This window comes from Quercus suber, unplaced genomic scaffold, assembly GCF_002906115.3.
Source record: "Quercus suber isolate HL8 unplaced genomic scaffold, Cork oak 2.0 scaffold_937, whole genome shotgun sequence".
NCBI lineage: Eukaryota > Viridiplantae > Streptophyta > Magnoliopsida > Fagales > Fagaceae > Quercus > Quercus suber.
Genome location: NW_027070360.1, coordinates 103,570 through 118,278, shown reverse-complemented (window position 1 = coordinate 118,278; position 14,709 = coordinate 103,570). Strand labels below are relative to the sequence as shown.

The 14,709-nt window shown below is 43.3% G+C and overlaps 1 protein-coding gene across 1 annotated transcript; it reads left to right on the top strand.

Annotated features, from left to right (window-relative positions):
- Positions 1-6,130: 6,130 nt before the first annotated feature.
- Positions 6,131-7,273, top strand: LOC112009369 (uncharacterized). Its single transcript, XM_024041706.2, has one exon. It carries the CDS (start codon positions 6,131-6,133, stop codon positions 7,271-7,273), a length of 1,143 nt encoding a protein of 380 aa, XP_023897474.2.
- The last annotated feature ends 7,436 nt before the right edge of the window (positions 7,274-14,709 follow it).

Genomic DNA, 14,709 nt, shown 5'->3' with positions numbered 1-14,709 from the left:
TCATGACTGTTGGGTTTAAGTATCTAGTTGTGGCCTTTTTATTACTATCTGGCTTTTTTTTCTTTTTTCTTTTCTTTTCTTTTTTTTTTTTTTGGTGTAAACACAGAAATATTTGATTGAATATTAACCATTAATGGTTAATATTCAATCAAATAATGGTTAATATTCTATCAAACATTTGTTACAAATGAGCTCGGCCTTATCAAAGGGCTAGCTAGCAAATGTTCCACCACATCTAATGATTAATCAAAAGATACATAAGAAGATAATAAAGTAGTTCCTAGATTAGCAAAGCATATTTGCACATTAATTTGCTTCGCAACATGCATGCTTAATTTGCATGTTGGGTATGACTTGGAATAGGTTCTTGTAATCAGTCAATTGGGGTTTCATAAGAACGTTGGATGATGAATTAAGCATAAGTTTAACCAAAAAACTAGAATCAAGTTCAACAATTAAGTTAACAATTCCAAGATCTATGGCAAGAAGAAGGCCACCTATGAGGACCCATGTTTAAGCCTTCAGGCTGTTAGTGAATCCCATGTTCCTTGCAAACCCCTTAACCCACAGCTTGTTATAGTTTCTAATAAGACCTCCACGGCCAAGGGAAGCCCTGTTGGTGTTGAGCTTACAACATCCCTTAGGGGTTTTGCACCAAGAAACAGGAATGGTTGTGTTGTTGATGAGAGGCTTTAGGTTGACTCCGATAGCAACAAATTTAGCACTCTGTTTAACACAGTTTTCATGAATTTTCAAATCAATTCTCCCTAAATCTGAATATGAAAATTTTTCTATGGATCTAAAGTTTCCAAACCCTCATGGGGAAAAAGAATGTTCCAAGGGATTCCCAGATTCATGGGTGTGTCTTGATAGGGAGTTATCTTTCAACCAATCTGAGAGTGATTGAGGAATTCCAAGCTTAGACCAGAAATGTCTTGCCACTAAGTAATTGATGATGTGCTGAAATCGTCAGTGAGTTGTAGGCTCCAAATCACTCCAATGGTACTTGTGGAATAAGAACAAATGGACCAAACAGAAGGCACGAGTGTGGTACCAGCCAAGGACCCTCCGAAGATCAAATTAGGGAATAAGAAATTTCTAAGGACTCTATAGTGTGAGAGTTAGGAATTTTCTGCGTACCTAAGAAAATGAAAGGTCTGGTGCTTATATAGTGGTGAGTGATGAATCGGAATCCCTTCAAAGTAGGGATTTTTCCTTGCTAGAAGGGTCAGTCACTTAGGGTTTTCAAGATTTTAAGGTGTCTTTCTACATGAGAGAAATATGAGTAAGTGATGGATTTTATTTGCGTGTCATGCAAGATATTTCCATGTATAGGCATTCTTGGGGACCAAGCGAAGCCACGCTGGACCCGTCGACCTCTTCATCTCGTCGCCTCTTCGCCTCGTCCAAGGGTTTACCATCGGTGTATGGGGACTCCTGTTGAGAATTATTGTGGTGTCGTTGTTGGAGTGAGTGTGTTTCAAACACTTAACCTTTGCTTTGTGTCCCACATTGGTTCGGAATAAATCTTGTTATGAGTTTATAAGGCTTTACACATCTTAGGCGGTAAGTTGGGACACATTGGGCTAGGTGTTGGCTTGGGCTTGGGCTTGGGCTTAGATTTGTTACATCATTCTTGGGCCTCACCTTTTCCCTTACTTTCTTTTAGCCTAAATTTTGATTTGATTTTGTTATGTCCGTTGGTGAGCATCTGAGCAGCCCGTTGGGCATTTAATGAACAGCCCGTTGGGCATCCAGTAACCGTTGATGCCTAGTCCTCTTGTCAGCCCACTTGTCTTACATGTTGGCATATATAAACCCTACAACACAAACTATTCATATATCATTTTTCTTCCTCTTCTCCAGCCGCATATCCCCTTTATTTTTGCTCTATTTTGCTGCACAGAAGTTTCAGTTTCAATTTTTTTTTTTTTTTTTTTTTTTTTTTTTTTTTTTTTTTTTTTTTTATAAGGAAAGGAAAGGCAAGAGTAAGGTTGTTCCTAGTTCTTCTTGCTTGAGTGTGTGATCAACTTGAAGAAATTACTATAATCTAATCTTGGGGGGTTGTTCGGCCAAGAGAGCCATTCACACCGAGTTCTACTTCGAGTGGCACGAATCAACCTTTAAAGACAATGCATTTTGCGTAATTCTATAGTTTGCAAGATCTTTCTAACTCTATCTATTTATTTTTTGTCTTTGCTAATTTTTTTAGGGTTTGTATTGTTGAAATAATTAATAAAATAGCTTTTGAAATGGCAAAATGGGATAATTTGTAAAAACCAGTCGTGAATGCTCTTAGTAAATGAATTAATTAGTGGTACAATATGTACTTAACTTCTATATAATAGACATAATTATATTTATATTTATATTTATTATTATTATTATTTACATTTTCTTTATGTTCATTTTTTTCTCCATATTTGTATTTAATTTAGTCAAATGGCATAACTTTAAAACAATATAACTCTTTTTTTTTTTTTTTTTTTTGTTAAACTCACAAGTCATTACCAGGACTGCAGGCAATCGAGAAAACAATATATCTCTAAAACTTATAAATTTGAAATTCAAATTTTGCTTTGGAAGGAATTAAATTAAGAGGGGAATAAATATAGGATGCACAAGTATACGTGTGGATGACTTTCCGTGCAAGTTGGTGCAATTTAGAAGGAAATTAAGAGGAATGTTATGTCCACAATATTTTCACAACAAATCATAGGCGGTTAGTTGTTATTAGTTCAAATTTGAACCTAACATTAAGATTACTTTTTTGCCCTAACAATAATAACCAGTAACAACCTACCACTTAGGATTTGTTATAAAAATATTGTGAAGATATTGTGGACATTTCATTTCTCAAAAATTAAACACCAAATACATATTTTTATCTTGAAACTTAATTTCCTTTTTTTAAATTTTTTTCTTAAAAATTTAGATATTTTTATAGTTGCATAGTTGGTCAAATAGTCCCAGGAAATAATTATTACAATAATTCTGAAGAATCGTGCTTGTAATTTTATATTTGGGGTCTATTTGAATATTGCTTATTGTTAAAAATTGAAAATTGAAAACATTGTAACAAAATAATTTTTAAATGTGTAAAGAGTCATGTGGGACCCAGTTTTAACTTAAAATTTACTGAATTTCCTACTTGTGGGTCCTACAAAAAAAAAAATCAAACGCACTAAACTTTTAGTTTTCAGCAACATCCAAACTCGTGTTTGAATAAAATTTCATTCACTAAAGGAGGGATAGAAAGTCTAAGAAATAATTACTACAATAATTAGTTTAGGTTTTTTTAATTTTTTTTTTAATTTTTTTTTATAGAAGTTTAGGCTTTTTGATATTTTTGCAACTATAATAAAATGGGTCATTTTACTATATTCCTTATTTTTTTAGTGAGTACGGTACCAATCCAAATCTAAACCATTAATTGGTGTTATTTTAATTGTGACCGTTGATTTAAGTTAAGTGTGAAACCTGTTACTGGTGGACTAGGTTGGTATATAAAAGCCAAAAAAAAAAAAAATGATAAATAGCTCAGATTGCTTCTTCTCTCAACTTCATATCCTCTCTCGTGTGCTCCCTCCTTTTCCTTCTCATAAAAAAACTTGAGATTGCTTCTTCACTTCATCCCATCGGCGTCCTCATTTACTCACCATTGATGGTTTTTTAAGGGATCAACTCGTTTTGATTTTGTTTAAGGTAAGAATCAAACAAAACCCTAATTTCTCTGCATTGTTTTGTGCACCTTTTTCTTTTTTGATTTTTGAGAAAATTTTGGAATTTTGCTCTTAAATTTCATTTTACTGTAACGTTTGCACATTTCTGTGCTAGTGAGGTACCAATTTTGTTCTTTCTTATAAGTGGCACATAAAGTGCTTGTTGAAATGCTTCTTAGGGATTCAGTTTTTCCAAAACTTGTGGCTTTGTGTTCTGCACATCAGGGGGTGTGGTTTCTTGTTAGTGTGGTGTTGAAATTTTATTTATTTATTTTTTTTTTAATTATTGATTAGCAAAGGAAGAAGGCAACACCTATGTATTTAAGGTGGAGGTGTTTTTATAAAGAAATAATTTTTTTCTTCTATATCCTAGGGTGGACACGAGTATAGAGTTGTTATTTCTTTGTTTCTATGTCTTTTCTTTTCTATGTGGTGTACATCTAAGTTGTAATTCTGTAGCTGTTGTAGCATCTCCGAATCAAATTTTGAAGTTTTTTTTGAGTGTTTTCTAGTTTTAGAGTTTGAGAGCTTTTGTGTTGCATTTTGGCTAGTACATAATTGGGTTTTTTGTACTTTTGCTTGCTATTTGCCTTGTTTCGAGAATAGCATCTCATTCTTAGGTTGTTTCTTGATATGAAAAGAAAAAGTTATGACTCCACCCGTCAGTTTCCCGCGGCTTAGACTGACGGGTTCAACCAACTGAAAAAGTTGAAGGCTCCAAAACTAATGGACGGTAATTTGAGGCTCACGGGCCACCCGTAGAACTTAGCAAGGAGCTGACACCAACATGGCTGCTGAAGATGAGGAATGCTGACGGTCCTAAGGCTGACGGTTCTTTGTAGAACCATGACTTGGCCACCACGCAAGAAATAGGAAACTTACTTGCGTTCCACGCCTAATATTAGAGTTTTATAAGGAAAGGATCCCGCAATCCACGCTCACAAGGAATCCTATAAGGAAAAGACTTCCACTCCAAGGAGGAGAAGTCAATCCTCGACTACTATAAAAGCCCCAATACCCTCACAAATCAAGGTACACATAATTGACCCCGCTCTAACACTTTAGAGTTGTGAGAAGTTCTAACTTGACCTTCGGAGGGTATTTGGTCGGTACCACACCGATACTCTCTAATAGGTCATCTCTTTGTTGTTGTGTAGGTGCTGCTTCGTGTGCGAGTATCGTGTAGCTCACTGTTGGTTTTTCGGCATCATCAGTTAGCGCCGTCTGTGGAGATCTGCGAGAGGATCGTTTGTTACGATTTGTAAGCCATACTATCGCTTCCCGGACAAAAGAGTTGCATGGTGCTTACTCGCTCGATCGCAACCACCAACAACGTTCCAAGAGACAAACCACTCCCAACTGCACTCAAGAGACAGGTGCGGACCCTCACTGCAGCTGTGAAGCGCCTCACCAAGCAAAACAACGACTTGGAGGAACAGTTACGCTAGAGAAATGCAGGTCGTGGCACACAAGAACAGGACCAAGAAGGCACCAGTGCCGATAGAAGAGAAAGAGAAGGGCCAGAAGGCAGAAACGCTCCGAGCAGAGCAGAGCAACAGAATCTCAGTATGCCATCCCTCACGGATGCAACTCAACCACACGTCGCCACGGAGATACAGGTGATAAAGGAACAAATGGAGGTCATGATGAACGCCTTCAGAGGACGGGTATCCAGTGACCTTGATGATCTGGTAAATCGCACCGATTCACCGTTCACTGCAGCTGTCAATTCCTACCCCCTGCCATGTAAGTTTCGCATGCCGCATATAGACAGTTACGATGGGGTGAAAGACCCTTTGGATCACCGGGAAACGTTCAAAACTTTAAAGCACCTCCAAGGGGTAGCAGACGAAATCATGTGTAGGGCCTTCCTTACAACGCTGAAAGGCCCTGTGAGGGTATGGTTCAGTCGTCTGACGCCGAACTCTATCAGCACCTTCAAGGAGCTAAGCGCTCAGTTCACTACTCACTTTATTGGGGGAAACAGGTACAAAAAGTCCACGGCATGCTTAATGAGCATCAAGCAGCGAGAGGACGAGACGTTGAGATCCTACATAACACGATTCAATAAGGAAGCGCTCTCGATTGATGAGGCTGATGACAAAATACTCGTAGCAGCTTTCACAAATGGGCTACAAAAGAGTAAGTTCTTGTTCTCACTATACAAGAACGACCCCAAAACCATGTCGGAAGTGCTCTACAGGGCCACCAAATACATGAACGCTGAAGACGCACTGTTGGCTCGAGAAGAAAAACCAAGAAAGAGAGAGAGACAGGAAGACCAGCGATAGGACCAAGGGCAAAAAAGACAAAGGTTAGGAGACCGAAGGGAAGAAAGGCGTCCCAAGCCCCCAGGAGGGAGGTTCACAAGCTTCACCCCATTAACCACACCAATAAATCAAGTCCTAATGCAAATCAAGGATGAAGAAACCCTGACCTTCCCCGGGAAACTGAAAAGAGACCTCAGCAGGCGCTCTAAAGACAAATACTGTCGCTTCCATCGGGACCACGGTCATGACACAGCTGATTGCTACGACCTAAAGCAACAGATCGAGGCCCTTATAAGACAAGGAAAATTACAGAAGTTCGTGAGCAAGGAAAGAACAAATCCACCGCCCCAAGAGCAGCCGCAGCGATGGGATAATGACCGTCCCCGACCTCCCATTAGTGACATAAGAATGATTGTAGGAGGAACGACCATTGGGTCGTCTAAGAAGGCTCAGAAAACGTACCTCAGGATGGTCCAGAACGTCCAACTAACAGGCCCGATGCCAAAGACAACAAGGAGAGAAAGTCCCATCATCGGGTTCTCGGAGGAGGATGCGCAACGCCTTCACCATCCTCACGACGACGCAATAGTCGTTAGTCTACGGGTGGGGGACTACAACTTGCACCAGGTGCTGGTCGACAATGGAAGCTCGGCAGATATCTTATATTACCCGGCATTCCAACAGATGAGAACCGGTAGAGAAAAATTAGTTCCAACGAATGCCCCTCTTGTCGGCTTCGGAGGGACGAAGGTCTTCCCCTTAGGTGCGATCACCCTACTAGTAACGATAGGCGATTATCCTCAGCAGATCACTGAAGACATGACATTCCTCGTGGTAAACTGCTCGTCCACCTATAACGCCATTCTGGGGCGACCTACCCTCAATTCTTGGAAGGCGGGGACCTCGACCTACCATTTGATGATTAAATTCCCTACCAGTCATGGAGTTGGAGAATTACATGGGAACCAAGTAGCTGCACGCAAGTGCTACGTGGCTATGATGGAAATGGAAGACCACCTTCAGACCATGAATATAGAAGAACACCAGAGAACGACAGAACCCGTAAAGCGACTCGAAGAAATTCTCCTTGATGACTCTGTACCTGATCGAACAACAAAAATTGGAACCCTTGCCACTCCCGTGGCTCGACAAGAACTTACAGCTCTCCTCAAGAAGAACAGAGACGTGTTCGGCTGGAGTCACGAGGACATGCCCAGAATAGACCCATCAGTCATGGTGCATAGGCTGAATGTGTCACCTTCCTTTCCACCCGTTCGATAGAAGAAGTGGGTGTTCGCCCAGAAAGAGACCCAGCCATAGCTGAGGAAGTCCACAAGCTACAAGAGGCGAACTTTATTAGGGAAGTTTACTACCTCGATTGGCTGGCAAATGTAGTCATGGTCAGGAAGGCTAGCGGGAAGTGGAGGATGTGCGTAGACTTCACCGATCTAAATAAAGCATGCCCGAAGGACAGCTACCCCCTCCCGAGGGTCGACACTCTAGTAGACTCTACAGCGCAACACCAGCTGCTGAGTTTTATGGATGCTTTTTTTGGATACAACCAAATCCGGATACACGAGGCCAATCAAGAGAAAACCTCATTCGTAACTAGCCAAGGCCTCTTCTGTTACAAAGTAATGCCGTTTGGTCTAAAAAATGCAGGTGCGACGTATCAAAGGCTTATGAACAAGATGTTTGCACGGCAAATTGGGAGGAACGTTCAAGTCTACGTTGACGATATGCTGGTGAAAAGCCGAAGGGAGGAAGATCACCTAAAGGACCTCGAAGAGATGTTTGACACTCTGCGAACCTACAACATGAAGCTTAATCCGGGGAAATGCGCATTCAGAGTAACGGCAGGAAAGTTCCTAGGGTTCATGGTGTCGCAAAGGGGCATCGAAACCAACCCAGACAAAATCCGGGCCATAGTAGAGATGGCACCGCCAAAAAATGTGAAAGAAATGTAAAGCCTCAATGGCAAAATAGCAGCCCTAAACAGATTCGTATCAAGGGCAACGGATAAATGCCTGCCCTTCTTCCGCACACTGAAGAGATTTTTCGAGTGGATTGCCGAATGCCAATAAGCTTTCGAAGAATTAAAAATCTATCTCTCCTCCCCACCACTGCTGAGTCCCTCACAGCCGGGTGAAGAACTTTTTCTCTATCTTGCTGTCTCCCCAGCTGCCGTCAGTGCTACCTTGATAAGAGAAGAAGACAGAGTACAAAAGCCGGTCTATTACACTAGCCGGGCGCTACGTGGAGCTGAAGAGAGATATCCGCCCATGGAAAAGCTCGCATTTGCGCTGGTTACGGTAGCGCGCAAACTCAAGCCATACTTTCAAGCCCACACGATAGTCGTCCTAACTGACAAACCTTTGCAATGAGTGATGAATAGCCCGGAAGTTGCCGGACGACTAGCCCTGTGGACTATAGAGTTAAGCGAGTTTGACATCCAGTATCGCCCGCGAACTTCCATAAAAGGACAGATCGTTGCAGACTTCATAGCTGAATTCACAAATGGCGAGGATATGGGGGCAGAAGAATCTCCCCAATGTAGCGTACATGTGGACGGATCCTCCAACAGGCAGGCCGGGGGAGCAGGCGTTGTGCTAAAATCACCCGAAGGAGACATAATTGAGTGTATGGTCCGTCTTGAGTTCCCCACCACCAACAATGAAGCAGAATACGAAGCTTTGGTAGCAAGGCTTGACCTCGCCAAAGCCGCAGGAGCCGAGAACATGGTTATTTACTACGACTCTCAGGTTGTGACCAACCAGATAAATGGGGACTACGAGTGTAAAGGCGAAAGAATGAAAAAGTATCTGGACCAAGTAAGGAAGAGGATAAATGAACTGAAGGCCGAAATCATACAGATCCCCCGTAGAGAAAACGAGCAAGCTAACCGACTAGCCAAGACCGCTTCAGCCGAGCATATGGCCGCCCTTGATAGTGTACTCTCCTTCGTTCAGCTCTCTCCACTTATAAATTCTAACGAGGTACAGGAGCTTGGTACCGAAAGCAATTGGACCACGCCATTAACCTCTTACTTGAAAAGTGGTGCGCTGCCGGACAGAAAGGAAGTAGCAAGAAAACTAAAGGTCCAAGCGGCAAGGTTCGTTCTAATAAGAGACGTTTTATATAAAAGAGGTTTCTCTCGACCCCACCTACGATGCTTAGGCCTAGAAGAAGCAGACTACGTCATAAGAGAAGTGCACGAAGGAGTCTGTGGAAACCACTCAGGGTCGAGAGCATTAGTGCACAAGCTAGTACGAACAAGGTACTTTTGGCCAACTATGCAGAAGGATGCCGAGGCTTATGTGAAAAGATGCGACAAATGTCAAAGATTCAGCAATATCATCAGACAACCACCCGAAGAACTTACCCCAATGGCGGCGTCGTGGCCGTTCGCTCAATGGGGATTGGACATCATGGGGCCGTTTCCTACGGCAATACGACAACTGAAATTTCTAGTTGTAGGCATCGACTACTTTACGAAGTGGCTGGAAGCTGAAGCCCTGGCCACCATCACCGAAAAGAACATACGGAGCTTTGTCTGGCGATGTATCATATGCAAGTTCGGAATCCCTAGAGTCCTAGTCTCGGACAACGGAAAGCAATTCGACAACGACTCCTTCCGGGACTTCTGCGCGCAGTTAGGAATACGGAACCACTACTCCTCCCCCGCCCACCCCCAAGCCAACGGACAGGTCAAAGTCACGAACCGATCCTTGCTCAAGATTATCAAGACTCAGCTTGAGGGGGCAAAGGGCATATGGGCAGAAGAATTGCCAAGCATACTTTGGGCCTACAGAACTACAGTGAGAACGCCAATAGGAGAAACACCATTCCGACTAACGTACGGAAGCGAAACAGTCATCCCAGTCGAGGTCGGCCTCGCGAGCTACAGAGTGCACAACCTTGACGAAAGCAAAAACGACGAGGTCATGCGTCTACAGCTTGATCTGGTAGACGCAGTCAGGACAGCAGCAGAACAGAGGCTCGCACGGTACCAGGACCGAATGGCCAAGCACTATAACTCTCGGGTTAAACACAGAGACTTCCAGGTTGGAGACCTCGTTTTAAGGAAAGTCATGGGCGCAACAAGAGACCCCGCTCAGGGAAAACTCGGCCCAAACTGGGAGGGACCATACTGAGTCACGGCATGGCAAAGAAAGGGCACCTACCACCTAGAGACGTTGGACGGACGGAAGTTACCACATCCTTGGAATGTTGAATATTTGCGAAAATACTACCAGTAGAGATGGCGACGTGAAGGACAAAACCCCCCGTTGTTTACAGTCTACCGCAAAAAGTTTTAGTTGTATTCAGATTTTTCTTTTACTTTAGTTTTTGCTACAATAAGCCCAATGGGCAGGTTTTCTTTTACTTTAGTTTTTGCTACAATAAGCCCAATGGGCAGGTTTTCTTTTACTTTAGTTTTTGCTACAATAAGCCTGATGGGCAGGTTCTATATTTCGAAACTACTTTTTAAATGAATGGCAATAAGAGGAGTTTATTTAGAACAAACTAAAGTTTCTACCTACAAAACGGATAGGGCTGACGGTCTAATAAAAGACTGACAAAGTTGGCCAAGTCCACAAAGTGCACAAGTGCTATATACTTTTGACGGTCTAATAAAAGACTGACAAAGTTGGCCAAGTCCACAAAGTGGACAAGTGCTATATGTTTTTGACGGTCTAGTAAAAGACTGACGTATTGGCCAAAGTCTACAAAACGGCCAAGTGACGGAACTCAAAAGAGACGGGCTCTCGAAAGAGACGATTTCAACAAATTGACCCGTCAAGTTCATAACTAGAACAAAGCCGTAAAATTAGCGGACGGACTCATCAAAAGAGACGATCTCAACAAATTGACCCGTTAGGTTCATAACTAGAACAAAGCCATAAAATTAGCTAACGGACTCATCAAAAGAGACGGGCTCTTGAAAGAGTCAACAAATTGACTCCGTCAAGTTCATAAAAAAGCCATGAGAATAAAAGTCCAAGTGACGGACTCATCAAAAGAGACGGGCTCTTGAAAGAGACGATCTCGACAAATTGGCTCTGTCAAGTTTATAACTAAGCCATGAAAATAAAAGTCCAAGTGACGAACCCAATAAAATGATGGTCCCAAAAAGCAGGGATGTCTAATACAAAAAGCTGACGGGCACCATGTACCCTTTGAATAGAAAAGCCCAACATTTAACTTCAGAAAATAAAGAAACGGATAAAAATCCCCCAGCAAGAGGGCAACGGTTTTATTAAGCTGACGGAGTCATAGTCACAATTTCAATCCACATCAAGGCTGACGGCCTTAGCCCACAACTAAAAATAAAGTGAGCAAGAAAATAAAGCACACAGGTAAAATAGCCATACACATGTTCAGAAGGCAATGGATATCATAAGCAAGAATAAATTTAACCCTAAAAACCAAAAAGGCACTTAAGAATATTGTTTACATGTAAAGTAAAATACAACTGTTGCAAAATAAGACAAAACTGTTGCAATAAAATACATTGGCAAGAGGGGAAAAGCGTCACTCAGGCCTTGGTTACTCCTTTTACACAGGAGGCTCGTCTGCGTCTAGAATTTCCACTAAAGGATCAAGAATAGCGACGGGAGGGTTCGTGGCAGGCTGGGCTAAGACGACACCGTCACCTTGAGGAAGATCCACGAAGTCGTTACCTTCAACAGTGACAGAGTCGTTGGCAAGTGTAGCTGGTGGGGGTCCATCAATGGTAATCCTGGACAGGTCCAAGTCGGGAAAGGCCGATGCCACTTGCTGCAGGCAGTCGTCAAACCCAACACCGTAGTACCCACCACAGGAATTGATATAAGAGTCTGACTCCTGGAACTCCTGGACAGCGTTAGCCTTAGCTGTCTCCACCTCCTTGCGAAGAGCTTTCAGCTCTCGTTCTAGCAGCTCCTGCTGACGGCTCGCCTCCTCTAACTTCTGCTTTGTTTCCTTCAGATCAACATTCAGCAGACGCATAGCCTCTTTATATTGGGCCTACTGGTTTCTCATATTGGAGTTATGAGTACTGACGTGAGTAAGGACACCCTCCTTGGCCACGCATCGGTCCTGAAGCTCCTTTACGCGAACCAAGGCCTAAAAGGAGGACACAATCGTTAGCTGTCAAACAGAATAAAGATAAGATAAAAGCCAAGTAAAGTAGACAGCTTACCCGAGTGAGATCAAACAAAGCCGACGCCCTAACTCCTCCGTTCCCAGCAGAGCGCAGGGATCTATATCCGTCGGCTTTATAAGCAAATCAACCGTCTCGACGACAAAGTCCTTATGCGTCAGCAGGGAACAGAGGCCCTCCAGGACGGGACCAGAGGAAGTCATCACGCCTTTCCCGGCCCCGTGACCTGACTTAGGAGATGGTTTCTCAGGGGGTTCATTCCCAGAAGCGACGGCTGCCTTCTTGAGGGGATGGTTGGCATCCCCGTCGGTTTTCCTTTTGGAAGAACCCTCGGTGACGGTCTTGGGGGTCGATGAGGATATCATCTCCCCCTTTGCTTTTTTCTCTTCTTTCAGACGGGCAGCGGCATCCCTTATCCGTTGTTTAGCCACGTCCATCTTTGTAAAAGAAAAATATAAGAGAAGCCGACGACAATACAAAAATGAAAGCTGAAAATAAAATGGTCAAGATACTCACGGTGACGGAAGAATTCTTCTAGCCAGCGAGCCTCAAGCGTCGGTTCAGGACCCCCGCAATAAGCGTGAAGATAATCGAGGGTAATTAAGTCTCGACACGACCGCTCCTCTAGGGGAATCTCCAAAACTCGACGGATGAAGTCTTCCTACTCATCGGTTATGGAGGGGCGAATAAGGGCTGAAAAATACAAACAAGATTGATAGTGTTAGAACTATTGAAAAACAGAAACTATTACTTGCATAAGTTGACGGGTTAAAAGCTGACGGCTAAAACCTGACTCCTTTACAAACGCCCAAGTATTGTCAAAATAGCCGAGGGGTATCGTCTCCCATTCCTCCTGACGGCACACCCAATTCGTCCCTTTAACAAAAAAGAACCTGTTCTTCCAGGCTCTATTCAAATCTGGCATCTCAGACACCAGCCTCAAATCTTTCTCCCTAACGGCAAAATGATACATCCCCTTGGAGGAAGAAAGGTGCTAAGGTCTATAGCAATAAAAGAATTCGTCTAAGGAAAGCTGACGGTTCCCTCCACTTAGACGACCCCACAGTACCTCGGCACCTATGAAAATTCTCCACGAGTTTGGAGCAATTTGGCTGACGGATAAACCGAGAAAGTCAGCCAACTGACTGTGTAAGGCCGTCAGAGGCAATCTAAGACCGGCAGCAAACATGGCATCGTACATGCCAACGTCTGCAGTTCTTTCTGTATAACATTTCTCACCTTCCCTAGGGAGACGGATCGGAATATAATCGGGAATTTGGAAAAGGACGCGCAACTCTTTAAAAAGTTTCTCAGTCATTTTTGGGTAAAACTTATTTACAGCCCACTCTTTGGGGAGGATGAAGGGACAGTTACCTCCAGGACTATCAGAAGTCCCTTCACAAGAGTCCTCGTTGCCTTCATCCCCGTCACCACCACTCTCTCCTTCCCCTTCAAATTTACCCTCCTCACCTACCACCTCAACCTGACCGTCTCCATGACTTCCTACCTCCTCGTTAGGAGTCTGGGCTGACGTCTCCCTCTCTGACAACCAGGAAAAGCTCCCGGACTCACTACCTGAACCAAAAAACTTGTCGTAGCCTGCTCCTTCGCGGACCGACGACCGGTCACTCGACGCGTCACTCGACATCTGACTACCTATAAGTGACAGACGTAATCTAAGAACCTAGGATGACGACCTCGCTTCAAAGAAATCAAAAGAAATAAAGCATGTGCAGAAGGAAAAAGAGGGAACTTACTAGTTTCTCAAATGTGACGGTTGAAGAAGTGACGGTAGAAATGCAGGAGAGCAGTAAAGTAGTAATGACGAAATGATGGGCGACGGGTTTGTTCTCCAGGAATCAGGGAAAGTGAAATAGGAAAATGAGAGGAGGTGGGCCATATATATATATATATATATAAGGCAAACACATGGAAGACGAAGCGACACCCTCGTCCAGAAGCGGAGCCAAGCGAAATTCGCCACGTGTCCAAGGCATTTATTACCAACTACGTCATCTTCTCTCTCTTGGCTAGAACGGAAGCCAGCAACAAAAACTCCATAACCCGTCAGTTAAGACTGATGGAGATATGGAGTAGGGGGCAACTGATATGCAAAGAAAAAGTTATGACTCCACCCGTCAGTTTCCCGCGGCTTAGACTGACGGGTTCAGCCAACTGAAAAAGCTGAAGGCTCCAAAACTAATGGACAGTAATCCGAGGCTCACGGGCCACCCGTAGAACTTAGCAAGGAGCTGACGCCAACATGGCTGCTGAAGATGAGGAATGCTGACGGTCCTAAGGCTGACAGTTCTTTGTAGAACCATGACTTGGCCATCACGCAAGAAATAGGAAAATTACTTGCGTTCCACGCCTAATATCAGAGTTCTATAAGTAAAGGATCCCGCAATCCACGCTCACAAGGACTCCTATAAGGAAAAGACTTCCACTCCAAGGAGGAGAAGCCAATCCTCGACTACTATAAAAGCCCCAATACCCTCACAAATCAAGGTACACATAATTGACCCCGCTCTAGCACTTTAGAGTTGTGAGAAGTTCTAACTTGACCTTCGGA